Here is a 19,687-nt window from a genome sequence, read left to right as displayed (position 1 = left end):
AGTATATAATATAAACGTACAAGGCGCGCGACGAGTTCGTTTTCAAGGAGATTCGATGCACCAGTTTCTATTCCTTTCACTTTTGCACGAGACTTTATACAGTAGAAAGTAGAAAGAGAGTTGTACTAATCGATGTAACTAATAGCTGAGAGAGTATAAAGGAAGTAGAACGTAATAGTACAATGTATTATATTGACCGTAAAAAAGTGACGAAGGGCAGAAATATATCGAAAGTTTGCTAAACGTAATTGGGGAAACACGTTTCGCGTAGGGGAATCGAGAATTACTTACGATCCGTAATTGATATTTAAAAATTTTATTCTCCTTGTCTTATATTTAACCCTAGAATGTTTGTCTTTAAATTAGCTTGGAAAGCCTTGCATGTAAATGGTAGTTTGGTAGCATTAGCTAATTGTAAATAACAACATTTATATATACATTATATATATATATATATTTATTTGTAATACGACTACTTTTTCGATGCAGTTAGAATCAGGAATATATACGGATACAGACACGCACATATATATATAGGTATATGTGTATGCATTTCGGCGATTGGAAATTGTTCGGTGAAAAGAGCAGGGCGAGAGACGTGTTTTCGCGATATTGCCCCAGGTGGAACGGTCGAGCGGCGTGTTTGAATTTAGGCGCAAAACGGAAAGAGACAAAAAAAAGCAAAAAAAAAAAAAAAAAAAACAAAAAAAAAAAAAACAAAAAAAAGAAAGAAAGAAAAAAATCAAACTAAGTTTAAGAAAAGAGAAAAGAGAAAAGAATGAAAGCCCCAAAAGGTAGAGAAAGCGGACAGTCGTGCATCGTGGCCGTTCTGGCTTTATCGGTTACAGCGTAGTCGTGGGTTCGGTTTCATCACGTTCGCCGAGCCCGGCAGCGTCGACAAGGTGCTGAAGTGTCCCATCCACACCCTGGACGGGAAGAAGATCGACCCGAAGCACGCGACGCCGAAGAACCGCGCGAAGCAGGCTAATCGGACGAAGAAGATCTTCGTCGGTGGGGTGAGTCAGGAGACGAGTAGCGAGGAGGTGAAGGCCTACTTCAACCAGTTCGGCAAGGTCGAGGAAACGGTGATGCTGATGGATCAGCAAACGAAGCGACATCGGGGTTTCGGCTTCGTTACTTTCGAGAACGAGGACGTGGTGGATCGCGTCTGCGAGATCCATTTTCATACTATCAAGAACAAGAAGGTCGAGTGTAAGAAGGCTCAGCCGAAGGAAGCCGTTCAACCGGGTGCCTTAGCCCTCGGTAAGAGAGTGGTTTTGGGCGCGTTGGGCGTTAGATTGGCGCCCCAACCGCCGCTCCCGGTGGCCGCGGCGGCATCTCAGATCGTCGCCGCACAAGCGCAAGCCCAGGTACAAGCGGCCGCAGCCGCGGCCGCGGCTGCCCAAGTGCAAAACGCCGTCGCTGGCTACGGAAAGTTATTCGCTAGCAGCTATCCCGCATTATCCGCCTATAGATATGCGCCCTATCCGATTCCAGCTGCGGCTGTCGCAGCCGCGGCCGCGGCCGCGGCACCTGCCCCGGCTCCGGCCCCTCCTGCGGCCGCCGCTGCTGCCGCGGCTGCGGCTGCGGCGAGTCCGGCCGCGGCGGCAGCTCCTGGCAATCCCTATCAAGGATATTCCCTGACAAACGTTGACATGTCGAGCTTCCAAGGTGTCGATTGGGGCTCTATGTACGGCATGGGCATGTACGTCTAAGCTCCTTCCTTCTATCGTCACACCTCTATTTTTTCTCTTTCCTTCCTCAAATCCTTTGCTTCCTCCGTCTCTCCTCACACTACTCTCATGTCCCGTTCGCGTCGTTTACCTTTCACTTGTACCAGCGACTCTTTCTCTCTTTCTCAATCAACTTTGACTTGTCACCCATTCTTCCTATCTATTCCTCTATTTTCTCTCTCTCTCTCTCTCTCTCTCTCTCTCTCTCTCTCTCTCTCTCTCTCTCTCGACCATCACCAGCCTGACCGCCGACGCGAACATTCGGAGAAATCGAATGCGAGATTTACAAGTGCCTGCTGCTTATCTCTCTGGAGTCTACGACGATGACAACAACATCAATAAGAAGATCCTCGTCTATCTTCGCGAGAAATATCGAGGCAACATCGATCCTTTGGTAGAAGCGCGAACGCACGGCGCGAAGCGGCCGGACCTTGACATATTTGTTATCTCCTTCAAGATCAAAAGTTCAAACCGATAAAGACTGGAATACGGGTATGTACCGCAGGATGACTGATCTCGTCGATTAGAGAGATATTCGTAGCCACGAATTCGAATTAGAGGAAGATGTAGCTGCGAACGAGTCGCGATATGTATATGTATCTCTAGTTAAGGACGAGGTGAGCGCGTGGAGAAAAAAAAAAGGGAATATCGAGGAGCGAGAAGAGAAACGCGATGCTTCGAGACGAATTCCAAGTTTTTTCTTTCTTTTTTTTTTTTTTTTTTTTTTACGTTCTCTTCATTGTTCTTTATTGTCTCGATTCGAAGCTGTCACGATCTTTTGTTTTTTTTTGTCCCCCTATTTTCGAGTCGTACATTCGTATTTCGCGCTTGTCGATTCCCAAGTTCCACGTTCCCCGTGGCAGTGTTACGGTCTCGTTGTTGCGGTCACGTCTTGCGGCCCCGAACTTAATTACCGATTATCAATTAAAAAATTTGCGTCACCGAATCGACCGAACCTTCGTTTAACTGGTCGTTCTCCTTTTTTTAACGCGACGCGTGCAAGCAATAAAATATACTGTGAAGATAAAAAAAAAAAAAAAAAAAGAAAAAAAAACGGGGGTCAGGCGCGATACCACCAACGAACGGGATAACACCTTCCAATGGTCTTTGTCTCGGTTTATTTAAATATTTTTTTATTCTTTCTCAAGTTATCTTTCTTTTCCGTATCCAGCGAGAATCTGCTCGTGCATTTTCCCGAGAGATAGTCGAAAGTATCTGTTATATCGATCGTATCAATCCCAACTACGATCGATCTTTTTTCTCGACTTTCGACACTCCGTATTTTTGTCATTCTCGGGGAAGTGTAACACAGCGACTCTGCACTTTCCGTAAAAAAAAAAAGACACGGGGACACGAGAGATATTTGCATGTGTATGTACGCGAATATATATATATATATACACACATACATACACACAACACAAAAAGCATACAAAATACATACGTACACGTATATACATGTGTGGAAGGTCGCTTCGATCGACAAGAGTACAGACAAATACGTCTAGATATATGATGTATAGTGTAATACATATATATTTTTCTTCGAGTAACGGAAGACAATATTTCTCCGATCTTGGTCGCGCGTACATTAATATTAATAATAACTTTTTAGATGACGCGTTCGCGTAAGATTAGTTCTCTTGCGTAAAAAGCTGGGTTATCGTTACATTTACACAAATACACACATGCGCGCGCGCACACACACACACACACACTCACACACACATACACATACGTACACTCAGAGAGAACGAGACACATAATTGTACGAGACACAGATAGTATTTAAAAAGACATTTCGACATCCGTTTTGAAAAAACCGCGCGCGCGTGTACTCGATCGAAAATGACTATGAACAATTCTCTTTGAAAGATGATATAACGGGAAGGACTTTGTTTTCATTGAATTGCAAACTTGGCGAGTTTACTTAAACGGAATAATTAGTAGCGGTAACGACAAACAGTTTTGACGAATAAGGCAAAATACTTTGTCTGCGCTCTATCCGCGCGAGTATAATTATAATATAATATTATAATAATAATAGTAATAATAATAATAATAATAATAATAATAATAATAATAATAATAATAATAATAATAATAATAATAATAATAATAATACTTATTATTATTATTAAGAGAAAAGAACAAAACAGAGATACTCGTTCATAGGTTACGTTTTAACTGTATGTGTATATAAATGTATATACGTATGTACGTGCGTACTCGACATATGATAGGCCCTGCGTGTCTATCCTATGTTAAGTATTAATGTACGTGCGTGTATACGCATATATATATGTATGTAAATTATATATATAAATATTCTATAATTATGTAAGTCGAGTTCGTGCGTTGAAAAACGAACGAACCAGGAACCCAAGATTGAGATTAGCTGGACGCGCGTTAATCAAGCGAGTCTAATTAGATTAATTAAATCTTTAAGTGCAGGATTAAGTTTAGTCATTAAGAAGCGATTAATTTATATACGAATCGTGCGTAGAACGCGTCCCGAGTTTCGTCGAAGTCCCAAACTTTCAATGTTTCGAACCTATAGGAATGTCAAATTCCCTCGGTCTATCGCGAAAATTTTGCTTCTCGTAGCTCAAATGCCCACCGTGTATATTAAGCGATTCGATTGAGTGATCTTAGTTCGTTAATTCTCCCACCTTGTATTTATTCATAATTATATATTAAGACTCTTCGTTATCCTAGCTTTCAAAGTATTATACAACAAATCCTCGTACCACGTACGATTTCTGTTCTATCTATCTGTCTGTGTATTTTTCTTTTCTTTTCTTTCGTTTATTAACAATTTTTGGCTGTGCAAGGCGAATTTAATTTTATAAATTAATTATTATTTCGTTTCTTTTTTCATATTATTATTTCTCATAGCTTTTAAATTAATAATCGCTATAGACCGAGGAACGGTGAAAACAAAGAAAACGAATAAATGAAAAAGTAGAGAGGGAAAAAGTTAAGGCAAGCAAAATATCAGGGTACGTTAAAACAAAAAAAAAAGTGGGGGGGGCAACGTTTATTATCATTATCATTATTATTATTATTCTAATCGTTATCGGATGTCGATAATCTCGGAACGACGTTTTCGTCGCGCGAGAAGGACGAAGGATGTGAGAAATTTCGAGCAATAAGCGTTAAAAATAACCTTATGAAGCATCTATACCATATTACCACTTTATCAATATGTACCTATAACGATAATTTATAACGATAAGCGAGCGTTGCGTACGTTAGTCTTACAAGATGAAAATAAAATCTAGAGATACGAAGATGATATACTTAAGAATATGCTGAGAAAGAAGAAGGGAAAAGGACATTGAGGGTGGGCTTGGGGGAAAAGCTGAAAGATTAAATAAGCGAGAAAGGGAAAAAGAAAAGTGTGAGAGAAAGGGCATACGCGTAGGATGAAGGAGGAAGGGTTTATCATCATCCCTTCCGAACGACAAGTAATATTCTCTAGTGATATACACATATACATATATATTACTGTATATATGTATATATATATATATGTATATGTATATGTGTATATATATATATATATATATATATTAATTATATACGATATTATTATGACGATAATCATCCCGTATTATTAGCGACGAGAAAACTCGCGAGTGATGTTTATGACTTATAAATGAAAAGAATAATACATTTTAGGGATGTAAAGGATATTAAGCGAAAATAAGAAAAGGAAGGGATGAGTTGGCCGAACGAAGGAGCGCGTACGTCATCGATGATAAATGTGGCCGTGTGCGTGCGTGCGATGATGCAAACGGAAAGAGGAAAAGATGACAAAGTATTGGCAAGGAGAGACGAGCGAAATACCGGGCCTAAATTTTCACTTATTCTTGTAATCCGTCAAGTACTTTTCCCTATAGATTCCTTAATTTTTTCTTTCTCGATTTAATAATGAGAGATAACGCGCCCGGTATCGCAAATGTGTCTTCCCTCTCTCTTTCTCTCGCTCTTTCCCTCTTCTCCTGCTTCTCCTACTTAACACACGGAATTTTTGCTTCTCGAGGGGAAGGAATAGAGAGAGAAAGAGAGAGAACGAGTCTCTGCGTTATACGAACTCCACGTATACATGTATACGTAATGGTACGATCTCGGTTTTAACGAGATTAATTTTTGGAAGCATTCTCTCTCTTTCTTTCTCTCTCTCTCTCCCTCTCTCTCTCTCTCTCTCTCTCTCTCTCTCTCTCTCACTATCTCTGTTGTACGGCTTGCTCGTCGAAAACAGTCGAGCTTTCGTGATATTTGTACTTAACTGTTAAGCCCACTCAAAGTTGGTGTGTTAAATAAAATAACACATTACCGATTAATCGATTATAACGCAATTATCAAAGCGTCGATAGCAATAACATTTTTGGTAGATGATTATGATAAAGTTTGGTGCGTTCGACTCGACGAGCAAGCGAACGAAATCGGCAATAATAAAAATCACGAACGGGGAAAAATATTGATCGTCGTCGACATTTCTGTGTTCGGAAATCGTCGATCGTTCTTCTTCAACGTTTTAATAAAAAATCGATAGAAAAAGGCGTAATAATTATAAAAAAAAGAAAAAAAAGAAAAAAAAGAAACAAGTTTCTGCGGTGGAAAACTCGTTCATCTCTAAGAAGACGATCGTGATTTCACGGTGCACGAACTAAAAAAAAAAAAAAATAAAAAAAAGAAACAAAAGAAAAAAGATATAAAAGGTAAGACCATTGCGGTCGAGAATTCCTTTTCGATTGGAATGCGTCGAGAGATTCGATCGTTCGATCTCTGTTTCTCTCTCTCTCTCTCTCTCTCTCTCATCCGATTTTTGTCTTTTCCGACAAGAGAGAAGGAAAGAGGAAGAGAGAGTGTCACAGATCCTTCTCTCTCTTTTCGTGCTTCGTTTCAATTTTTCATCCCGACGAAACGGATCTCCTTCCTATTTCTCTCTCATTTCTCTTGATTATTCCCCCCCTCTCTCTATCTCTCTATCTATCTATCTCTTTCACTCTCCTTGAAATTCATATCCCACGCCAAGAAAACACCACTTTGGATACATACCTACCTACTTACTACCACCAACGATCATATGTATTTTACACTGCGGATGTCGAGAGTAATTTATTATTAGCGTAGCTTGTATTTTGATGAGCGCTAACCACCTACTAGTTGAGTGTATGAATCATTAGGTGAAGCATGCTGGTTGAATTATCTTCCACTTAATCTCTCTATCTCTTTTCCTTTCATCGATATATCATATATATATATATATATATATACACACACACACACATATATATATATATACATGCCTACGATCGTTTCTCTATCACAATGTGAAATAATTTTTGATTATCTATCTTTGAAAAAATAGAGAGATGCGAAATCGTTAATATCATTAACGAAATCATTATTATTTGTTGCAAGAAACATTGGTCCCACTTAGTCGTTTTAAAATGAGCCAGTAAAAATTTATATTATCCGAACATAATTACTGACTCATTCTGTGTATATATATATAAATCCTGCTTCCTTTACCTTTCCCTTACATTGGCCATGCGATCCAACATCGAAAGGAGAAAGGGAGAAAGAATATAGATCCCTATAAACCTTTAATATCTTTGTGATGTTTTTTATCTAAACGCTTTTTTAAAGAACCGAGCTTTCACAGGGATATACCGAAAGAAACGATAAGTATGGAATTTATGATTCGCGCCGAGTTTACTTTTGAAATCAAGATGTTGATCCGTTGGCCAATCCACTTTCTCTCTCTCTCTCTCTCTCTCTCTCTCTCTCTATCTATCTATCTATCTATCTATCTCCCTGTAATCCGCCGTTTTTCGTAATCTTCCCACGTATTTTCTTCCATTTCATCGAATAAGTTCGTAACACTTTCTCTCCCCCCTCTCAATTTCTCTCTCTAATCTCTCTCGTTCCTACGATTTTTCAGTTAAGTCGTTTCTTTTCGTCTCTTTTCGTTGCGAATATTCTCTCTCTCTCTTTCTTTCTTCATCCATCTCTTCTTTTTTTTTCGCCTGTGCTTTCGCGAGGAAGAAAGATGAATTACATAAAAATGGGACTAGGTATAGAAAGAAAGAGAGAGAAAGAGAGGGGGGGGAGAAAGAGAGAGTTGACGAACGTAAGAAAAGATAGAACGTATCTCTCTCTTTTCTCTCTTCAACCATTCGTTTTCCTTCGACAACCGAGACACCTTTAGCCAGCCATCCAACGCCTAATTGTGTAAAACCGATATTCGAAGACTTGTATTATTACTATTACGTATGATTATGATTATGATTATTAATTAATTGCCATTATTATTATCATTACTCTTATTATTCTTATTATTAATATTACTTATTATTATTCTTATTATTATTGTGCATCAGCATCGCTATTACTATTATTATTCTTATTATTAGTATCATTAATGTCATTATTATTAGTAAGCTACGAACACGCAAGACACAAATTCAACACACGCGATATACGGGCGCGTATTCTGACAGACACGTACACACGTACACAGAAAATAAAAGTAGTATAAACGCGGAGTGCGTGCGTGCTCGTAGTATATTCTTTCGTGACTATATACTTTGCCCTTTATTTTTCTTCGTGCCACTCGCATGTGCCATAGAGAACGCGACTTTCACCCTCTGGTCGTCTTTTCTTATTCGTCCTTGTGTTCACGCAGCAGGCCCGCGCACACACCCACACGAAGAGACACGTAAAGATTAATAGAGAAACGCAGAGAATTTCATTCGTTAGGGCTGGAGAATTCACGTCTTCCTCTCACTCGCGCAGTCATCACACACATAGAAAACCCCAGCAGCAGCAGCAGCAGCAGCAGCACAATCTCTTCGTTTATTTAGTCGATTTTTACTTACTACACGTTGGAATAACGTCCCGAAAGAGAAGGGCCAAGGGATGAGAGAAATGCGCGCGCGAGAGCGTGCCGAGTGCTCGTTTTTCCTAGTCAAGGGTGATGTACCATCCCCCAGCCACCCCTTTGTACGTGTGCGTGTGCGTGTGCGTGTGTTAAACCACGAGAGAAAGACGATCGATGGTGTGGTGTGATGCCTATATATCGTTAATATCGTTTGGGGAAGCTACCGTCACGCCAATATTTTTCATTCAATTAACAATTAACGTTTACAATTGAAATGTAGAATCATCGGATGAGACTCCTCCTACATTGACAAGCTACTATTCGTACAATCATATTTTTCAATGTTAATAAGAAAGCAATATGATGTTACAATTGTGATGGTTAATATTGGCCAATAATACTACCAACGATTTCAACCCCCGAACCTTCGATCCCTTGTCATCTACCGGGTGTTCATTGATAAAATAAGTCCTGAATTTCCGATTTCGCAATTATAACTTTGTATTTCACGATGGAATAACGAGTTTACGTTATATTATTCATATTACGATTTACGTTCTAAGGCACTGACACTTATTGTTTTTTTCGTACTTATCATTTTCTTTTTCTTTTTTAATTCCTTTATTAATTATGTACTTACTAAACATTCGTTGTATTTAACCTAAACGCTGTTGTACTTACACTCGCGACAATCAATTGTTTTTGTTTTGACGAGAAAATCTCTTTTCATCGTTTAAATGATCGCGTCTGTTTGATCTGATTTTTCTTTTATTTTAAGTTAGAAATCATTTTTGTTTATTTAAAGTTCGTGATTGATAACGATAACGTTTTACTTGCACGCACGCATCTCTACACATAATCATGTTACACACACATAGGCATACATACAGCTATGTTCATATCCCATTCGCATAAATTCCGTTGTTCATTAATCGAACGCAGGAGCGAGAGTAATACGCGACGAATGAAACGTCGAACAAAAGAAGGAAACAAAAAAAGAACATGAACGTATTAATTAGTTTAGATAAATGCTTAGAAAAATTGCCAATAAAGTAGTCGTTTAAAACTGGTAGCTAACATCTTTGTGTATCTTCCCTGTATATTCTTTGACGATTCACCCTGCAATTTCCCAAACCCTCTTTAACAACAATCCAATGCCGTGCCTTTCCTTTTTTGTAATTCATTACTATTGTTATTATATTATTATTATTACTCATTATATTACCTGTAACTCGCCTAACCGTTCGGCAATTATTAGTACTTACTTTGGTGCCTGTGTATTTTATTATCTGTTCACACACACACATTTACACCATATTCTCTCTCTCTCTCTCTTTCTCTCTCTCTCTCTCTCTCTCTCTGCCTATCTATCTATCTGTCTATCTATCTATCTATTTGTTTAGATCTTTCTTCTCTTCCCAACATCAATCTCTTCCTAATCTGAGTATTTATCTTTGTGTGTATTTATTGTCATAATCATCAACGTCCTCGTCATCGTCTCGTCGTCCTCGATGTATATCAACGTATTCATCGCTACTACAATCATCATCATGATTCTCATCATCGTCATCGACATCGTGATCATCGCCATCATCATTTTTGTTGTTCGTTATTAAAAGGCAACATCGGTCCTGTTTGTGCCAGTAGCGCTCGGCGCATGCCCCGCGGGGTCTCTGCTAATTGGCTAATTAATATTAAGCCGTAATTACCATCGTTAACCCCGCTGGGCACTAGTTTCACGCCGCCCTCTGGTTGGTCAAAATTCCACGGATTGTCCTCGAGTTCATTTGCTCTCTCTCTCTCTCTCTCTCTCTCTCTCTCTCTCTCTCTCTCTCTCTCTCTCTCTCTCTCTCCCCCTCCCCCTCTCTGAGAGAAGGAAAAAATTCGGCAATTTAATGAAAATGAGACTAGTAGATTTCAACCTAGCAAATGACGAACTCTAATTTCTCAAATTTAACGAGTAGAGCAGAAAGAAAGAACTCCTCCGAATATTCACCAATTTCATAACGTTTTCCTTTTTTCTTTAGATATATCCGATGGTTTTTACCCGACCAAACAGATAGTGGCGTTTTGCGTATATATTTCTAGCATATAGATATATATATATTTGGTATACACTTAGATATCCCTTTAATATATATTATTCCAACCCTTACTATTATCATCCTCCTTCGTTATCTTGCTTATCGAGCGGTTTAAGATAGCCAGTGGAATTGTTGTAGCGGCGCATGCATCTTAGCTAGACTGACCCTGGCACATTCTAACCGGCAAGTAAGAGTACAAATAAACGTAACTGATATATATTTATTCATTCCTCTTCTTCCTTCTTCCTTATCGTTTTCACTTTATTTCTTATAGACCTAGAGAAGGTCCCATCCTGATCCAGAAAAAGAAACTCCATTTTCTCTCTCTCTCTCTCTCTCTCTCTCTCTCTCTCTCTCTCTCTCTCTCGTCATCTTCCTTCCCCCTTGCGAACGCAGTGATACATGTACTTCTGATAAGACATTTTTTTAAGTATATCTTCGTTTTAACGAAGGAGAACGTTTCATCCCTTCTACCTCGTCTATCTCTTTTTAGCCCACCTCGTTGAAATTTATTGTAATAAGTCGATATACCGCGAGTTTCGTGGATATTAAGAAAAGAAACAAAATGGAGAAGAAGGAAACGAATTGTCTTGCCTTTGATAACAAACTAATGATCTCAGCTGTGTTGTACATACATACATAGATAGATACGTATACCGTAATGCGATTTCTAATGTATTACGGCTAAGCTCTCCGAAATTTCGGAAATTTTCTGCGCGTTTACTCGAACGTGTGTCTGATAATAGTAATAGAAGGTATCGTGCGCATTAAAGAAAATCAAATAATGGTAATACACGCAAAAGGACAAAACTTTCTCTGTCGGAACAATAAAATGCGTGATAAGTTAACCAAAATTCATTTAAACGTTCCTCTGTTTCTAATCGTTTCTATCTCCTTTATAGAGAAAAATAACAATTAGTAAGAAAAAGAAAAAAAAAAGAAAAAAGAAAAAAAGGAAAAAAAAGAAGAAAACAGAGAGAAACGCAAGAAATAATCGTGAAAATTTTCTTTTAGAATTGTTAAGTTACGCGTAAGAAGGAGCAGGACCCAAAAGTAACGTGAGATGCGTGCACATCTTACGTAGAGACGATGAGAGAAAGGGTCGAGACCGGGACCGTATTGGTAGGGATGTTAACCTGCCTCTGCATCGACGCTTTGATTCATTATATATAATATATAATCGCGTTGGGTCTGGTACTTAAACCTTCAAGTTTCAACGATTAGTGTGATTAGATCGTTCAAGATTAGAGTAGATTAATATTAGCGTGTTCTCGTAGTAGATCATCCTAAACGATATATTGAAATATTAGTGTTATCATTAATTATTACTACATACATATCAGTACGTACAGAATTTTTAAAAGAAATCACACTTTTAATAATTTCTTTTTAGATAAAGTGTGTTTTTCGCGGTGTGTGCGTGTGTGATATATTAAGTAAATATCAAAGAATTTTTAACTCGTACATCGCGATTAAAAAAGTTCGATCGGTTAATAATTATCGCCCATGTATTGTCATTCATCTAGTCATATTTCTTTATTAATTCCTAATATGGGCGTTATCACTCGAATCTTATTTCCTTCTCCAACAGTTCCTCGTTTAGACCTGTTTCTCTCCCTCTCTCTCTCTCTTTCTCTCTCTCTCTCTCTCTCTCTCTCTCTCTCTCTTTCTCTCTCTCTCTCTCTTCTCTACGTGCAAACGAATCTTCCTCCGTGAGTATCGGAATAACCCGTGTGCCTTAATCCGAACCTTTTTACCCATCTTTTACTCCCGAGTAAGAGCGAAATGAAATAAAAGTAAAAAAAGAAAAGAAAACAAAATCAAAAGAATACCAAGGACGATTTAGATGCATATTAATCCTATAGGCAGTAGAGAGTTGTGTGTCGATCGCTAGAGAATCCGCCGATCTTCGATCTCTGGGTTGTTCAAAGTGACCGGGGCGAAAGGACAACGTGATCAGGTAAGAAGAAATTCATTTTATTCTTTATCTCTACGTATATACTTCGTTCTGTTTACCTCTCTCTCTCTTTCTCTCTCTCTCTCTCATACTATAAAGTATAGATATATCTATCTATCTATCTTTCTATCTATCTTTCTATCTATCTATCTATCTATCTATCTATCTCTATTTCTCTCCTGTAGACGACAAATTTAGAAGTACACTTAGATAATCGTATATTTAGCGTGTTTAGTGCAAGCATCATTTGTTGAAACTAACAAGAATTTGAGCCAGTTTAGGAGTTCGGCTAATTTACTAGCACTCTGCTTTCGTTTTCTCTCGATCATGGAGGAAACGATGATGCATCGGACGTATCACGCATTATTTGATAATGAATGTAATAGCGATGTGTCTTACTCTCGGGTGATCGATCGGTCGTCGATCGGTGGTCTACGCGTGTAGTTTTCCAACAAATTGAATTTTCCGAACATTTTTTTAACGAATAATTTTCTAAGAAAATTCAATCGGTTCCTCGTGTCAATTCTCTTTTTAATTTCTATGTCTTTGTATCTATTAAATACATTTTATTTCAGATCAATGTGTATATTACAATCAGCAAATACCAAGTTTTCATTTCAAAATTCTTTTAATCCATTTTTAGAATACATACGACGTTACGACCCTGATAGACCGAGCGTTCTCTCATCAGCAGCATAAAATAGCATATATTAACAATGTAAATGCTACTCTCCTTGATAGTTTAAAAGGTCAATTTATCGAGTTGGTGGTACGACGCAAGTATACAACGTGCATGCGTAATAAAGCCTATGTAACTAATCGATATATAAACCGATTGTCTCGTATCTGTTTTTTTTTTTTTTTCGGATATGATAAATCGTTAATAAAGTAAAATATTAAAAGAGAGAAATGATGCAATTATTGTTGATACGAGACAATGGTACGTACGATGAATGTGACAGTGGAGCCTATACTTATAGTAGTCGCATGCGTGATTTGAGAAAAAAAAAAGAAAAAAAGAAAAAAAGAAAAATCGTTGATCTCGGCAACGGTGAATGCCTTTACTGCCATCATCCATTAAACCAACCAACAACAACCATTACCTCAGTCGACGGCGAATATCGAGGGAACAGAATTATGGAAAAAAAAAAAAAAAGAAAGAAAGACGCGTTTCATCGACGCATTCGACACACGAAAGTTCAGATGTCAATTTTTATGCAAATCATTTTCGATAGTCGGTGCTTTGAGAGAATCCTTTAAAAAGTTGTCTATTAAATTCATTCTTTTTAATCATTTCTACGAATTTATCAAAAGATTAGAATTAATCATACATTATATACAGGAGGGTGTTTCAACTAGTTTATTTCTATTTCGAGTACGTAAAAATGTTCGTACAAATGTTAACCATCAGTTTGAAATTTTGAAAGAAATGTTATCTTTTTTATTTTTTATTTTTATTTATTGTTCTCTTTCTCTTATATTATTTTTTCAAAATTCATGGGACCCGCGCATATTTCATAGCGCTTTTACGAAGGTCGATAGCCTTATCTCTGGCGTGTACCGGCGTCTTGTTCTTCCAGTACATACTTATACGTATGTAATACGTGTAAATATACTCACATATATCGCATATGTATATTTATATTTGTATATTTTATCCATGTACATTGATTCGTATAATGTACAAGTATAAATATGCATATATATTATAACGGATGTACAATTACTATTGTTGGTCAGTGTGCCAAGAATGCGTTGAAACCGTAAGTCAGTGTATTTAGATTTTACGAGAGAAAACCAAGTGGAGTTCTACGAGATTTTCCAAAGGTGGCAATGATCATTAAAACATTGTTATGATTAAAACGATGATCGTCTGGACTTTAACCGTTTATTCGTGTATTTCCTCCTCACGAATGAATAATGCAATGAGGTTTCGATCGTATATTTTAACAAGAATCTTAGGACATGAAATATTCGATCTCGATGCTTGCAAATATTGTGCCCGAATTGATACATTTACTTTGTACAAACTAATAGGGTTTAATATTTATTTATTTATTTATTTATTTATTTATTTATATATTTATTTATTATAAGGATTACATCGATTGTAAGAAATTAATTTTTTTCCCAAGACAAAATCTCATAGATTTTTATTATTTCTCTGACGATTTATTGTAAAGAAGAATGATTAATGGACATGACTCTAGAAATCTTTACTCTAGAATCTCTCGTATCTTTGTCTCTCCTCTCTTACCTTCCTTTGCTCTAAAAATTTGTATATATATATATATATATATATACACACACCACACGCATACACATATTTCAATTCCGTTTTCGTGTGATATGGTACATATCGTTGTTAATGAGATGAAAAGAAAAAAGAAAACTTTGTTGAATTTGCTACCTGTCTAAGTATAAAAAAGAGAGAGAGAAAGAGATATAGAGACTAGAGAACACACCAGCGTGGCCTTGACACGTTTCATTTCTTTCCCTTTTTCTAAGAAAAACAAATTGAAAACAAAATTGAAAAAAAAACGCTTTACGTAGTAAAATTATTGTCGACTCAAATTCAATTAAAGTAATTTACATTGACCGATGAATATTCAGAAGTGAGATAATTGATTAATTAACATTGCATGTAATTATGCAATGAATTCTTTAACATGGAAAAACCAATAGGATCATTGTTGATGCTATTTTCTCTTTTTCTACGATTAGTACTTTACTAAGTACTAGTTTTGTTCTTTTTCTTTTCTTTTTATTTTTTCGTTCTTTCTCTCTTTTTAATGAAACGAACGAAGGCAATAAGAAACTAGCTAGTTAATGTCGACTCGACGTGTACTTTTTTACAACTTCTTATTCACTAATTCTCTCATATCGTACAAACTTTAACAAATAAAAAAGAAAAGAGACCAAATCGAAAGAAAAGTAAAATTTGTATTGTTCTCTTATTAGAGATTATTATTAGGACAAATTCGAGTTACGAAAAAAATGAAAGAGAGACAGAGAGGGAGGGAGGGAGAGAGGACGTCACTCGCGTTACGTGTCAAAATCAAAAATTATTCGTGCGGGAGAAAAAAGCGGCAATAAGATAAATAATAAAAATGCGCAGTCTTCCAAGATCGTCGCGTTTAGGAAAGCAGAGGAAATAAAAAGAATAAAATAAAATAAAATAAAATAAAATAAAATAAAATACATGAATCGGGAATCGAAACTCGCGTTGACTCTAAAACATTACATAGTCAAGTTATGTAAATATACGTGTATGTTATGTGCATACTATTTATAATATATACTACGCATACACACACACGCGCGCGCGCGCACACCACACATATATATATATATTTTTTCAATCTAATCCGAGTGATCTTCCTCGTCTTATTGAAAAAGGAAAAAAAATAAAAATAAAACCAATAAAGAACTTGTTTCCGACATTGTTCTTTAATTAATATACACTTGTGATTTCTTTTTTACATATAAAGAAGGGAAAAAAAGAAGATCCAGCAAATTACTCTTTAAAGAATGATAAATGATTGCCGAATTACCTCGATTCCACGATTTCGATTCTTTTCGCTCGATATATCAATGCGAAACTCGAAAAGAATCTCTTTCTTTTTAAATATATATGCATACATATAGGTGTGTATAATATATATATATATATATATATATATATATCACACTGACACACGTGTAGTATATATTTCTTTTGTAAATAGTTTCCTCTTAAGCGATCTAAGCCTTATTCTAACCGGACGAAGATACTCTCGGTGAGAGTAATTACAAGAGTTAATCGATCAAATTTCATTAACGATATGATATCGAATCTAAACCGTGCAAGATAGATCGTCAATTTTCCCGTATATAATGATATAATGTATAAATTTGTTTGTATTCTTTTTTCAAATTTTACTCACACATGCGTATGATGTACTATACGTGTCTGGACAGCAAGTTAACAATTAGAAAATCATTTAGAGAAGAAAATACGTCACGGTTTCGATCGTCGATATCGACTTATTTCTCTAGAGAGATTTAGAAATTAGATTTAGATCTTAGAATCCCACTCTCGCAAAATTTCGTCGTTTGTGCGAATATTAACTATTCGATATTAGATAAGATAAGGAAGAAAAAGTAATCGTTGTTTGTATCAAGAGACGTTGTGAAATTTATTCCTTTCGACGAAAAATTGCAGAATCCGGAACACACTTCCTTGTAATTTAGCATATGTAGCAGGTAGAAAGTTATCTTAAATAGAAAAGAAAAAAAAAAGGAACAAAAAAAAAGGAAGATACTTTAATCGCTGATTATCGTTAACCGTACACGAAACGTAATTATTGCGAGTAGTACTCCAATATTTCTCCTTTCGTCGAATGTATTTCTCCATACGTTGTCATTAGTATTGTATTATCATTATTATGAATTACTCGTTTCAATGTTTGATATCGACAACGTCTAGAAAGTCGAAAGGATTTTGTTGAAGAGAACGAGAGTCGATTTTTCGGACGTTCGAGATATCGAACGTGTTCTCTATTTAAAAAACACTATGTATGTATGTATAACGTAGAATAGTATTCGTTTCGTTTACTCCTAAAGGAAAGTATTCCTTTTTCTTTTTTACCGAGATTATTTTCGCACACGTAAAGGGTTGAAAACCTGTATCGCATTATTATTATTATTACCATTACTATTATTTATGTATCGTTTGTTTCCGTATCGTCGAAATAAATCGACAACGTAGTTAAATCTTTTGAACCCGTGAACACGTATGTACCAAGTGGCAACGATTTCATATTGTTTCTCCATTTTATTGATACAAGAAGTATCAATCGATCGACTTGGAATTAGAATTAAATTCTAATACGATTCGTTCGACCCGCTTGACGATTGTCGGCTACATAATCTCTAATAATTTCTAATCTTGTATTTATAATTTGTTTTCCTCCCATTTTTAAGACTGATGCTAGATCGTTGCCAGTAGAGAAAACCCCCGAATTCCGTAAAAAGTACAGCTATCATAGAACGCTAGTTAGACACAACCAAATAGTGAGAAAATATACGTAGCGACTGTGCGTTATCGATAAAAGCTATACTTTGATTATTAGCTAAGATTTGAAAAGACAATTAATAATTATTTATATATATATATATATATATATATATATATATATATATATGTATGTATGTATGTATGTATGTATACATGATTATGCAAACACAATCCACACACCACACATATATATATGTATAATACATATTAGCGAGTAGTAACGAGAATGGACAAACGAGAAAGAGATGCGAGAGCGACAGGACGGAGAAAGGATTGTAAGCGAGAGAAAAAAAAGAAAAGAAAGAAACGAAAAGAAGAAGAAGAGAAAGAGAACAAATAATTACCAACGTATTTACTGCAGGTAAACTGATTAACTGTGTACCTGTTGTTGTTGAAAACATTAAAAATACTCTTATTCCATGCTAAGCGCTTGCGGTATATGTCTCTTTTTGCTCCTCTCCACCATATCGACCATTATCGAGAAGCTTAAAAGGACCGTCATCTTTTTTTTCCTCTCTCGTAGAACAGAGAACGATATTAATCGCGAAAACGAGTTTGAAATGAAGAAAATATTCAGCGAATAAATATATATGTATTGTAGTTATCGAATTTGCGAAGCGATAATATTCATTTGTTGGCGAATAAGTTTGGACCAATTTTCTTTTTGTTTTTGCTTGTTCCCCCACCCCACTCCTTTTTTTCCTTCCTTTTATCAACGCGAGTGTCAATATTTGTAAATATCGTAAGAACGTCAGTATTTGAAGGAGTAACTGATAATCACCCAATATTTGTGTCCTTTGACTTACACAAAGAGAGAGTAAACAAACATATACATATCCCTTATATACATATGTACACATACATTCCCGCTAAGCTACGACGTTGAAACCAGTAATTATTAACCGAGCATGAAGACACGTAATAATGAAGTGCGTTTTAACGAGGAAATCACAATCGGTTGAAAGTGTATCGAATCAAAATAATTATTTTCCTCTTTGGGCGAAAAAAAAATCGAGACATATGAATATTTGAGAGATTTAGATTCGATGTACTTTCGAGTAATACGTAGAACGACAAAGATGAGACGATCGAAAAGTAGATTATTCGCTTATTCGTACCAAGTCGGAAAGTAATTAGGAAAATTGAGAGGTGAGTGACAATAAAGGACGAATATTTTTGCATATATTTTTAGCTTGTAACAAATATATATATACGTATATGCATATGTATATGTATATAATTGTGACGACGTACGTACGTTAAAAATTCATTTACACTTTACAATATTGTTCATTTTTAATATTTTTCGTTCTAATCATCCTACCGTTCAAAACCCATCCTAAAATTTCCCATCGATAGTCCAAGTAGCTTTTAATCTATATACATAGATAACTATATGCGTATGTGAATCGACACTAGTGTAAAATAACGTTAGATGTCGTCTTTACGTAGAAATTAATATAAATTGATCGTCGATGTGTGTATAATGAAATTGTACGTAGAGAAAGGATCTTTAGAGTTGATTCTTTCATTCTTTTTGGCAACGAATTTCCGAATTTATCTAGCATCTATCTAGAACGATGTGGCCTACGATGACATTAGAAAAAAAAAAGAAATAATAAAGTAGAAAAGACATTGTACGTCGTCTGATCCATTATATAGGCATATAAAACATATGATTCCATAGGATCTTTCGGCCGAAGTCCTGTACGCGCAAGGAAATAAATACTTGCAAAGAGTTTTACGCTCGAAAGAAGAAGAGAGAGAAGGTGAATGCAACGACAACGAAATTTCGAAGGAATATGGTTTTTTTCTTTTTTTTTTTTTTTTTTCTTTTTTCTTTTTTCTTTTTTTTCCAGGAAAATGGCAAAGGGAACACCAGAGAAAGCACATCGATTAGGCAATAATAATGATAATAATTATGAAGATAATAAACATACATACGCGTTAAAAAAGTCG

General features: G+C 36.1%; 1 protein-coding gene across 14 annotated transcripts in view; it reads left to right on the top strand.

Moving 5' to 3' along the window:
- The window catches only part of LOC124428455 (RNA-binding protein Musashi homolog 2), a 94,190-nt gene that overhangs the window by 73,184 nt on the left and 1,319 nt on the right, over positions 1–19,687 (top strand). For 13 of the 14 annotated variants that reach the window (XM_046972493.1, XM_046972495.1, XM_046972503.1 and 10 more), the window contains one exon: positions 849–18,154. In XM_046972493.1, the coding sequence (XP_046828449.1) occupies positions 849–1,715 (867 nt within the window). In that variant the 3' untranslated portion in view covers positions 1,716–18,154. Of the gene's footprint in view, positions 1–848; positions 18,155–19,687 lie in introns of those variants that run through there. The other variant, XR_006943177.1, reaches the window with a different exon arrangement.

The sequence above is a fragment of the Vespa crabro genome, chromosome 12 (assembly GCF_910589235.1).
Source record: "Vespa crabro chromosome 12, iyVesCrab1.2, whole genome shotgun sequence".
In the NCBI taxonomy this organism is placed as follows: domain Eukaryota; kingdom Metazoa; phylum Arthropoda; class Insecta; order Hymenoptera; family Vespidae; genus Vespa; species Vespa crabro.
This window is presented reverse-complemented; position numbering and strand designations above follow the sequence as displayed.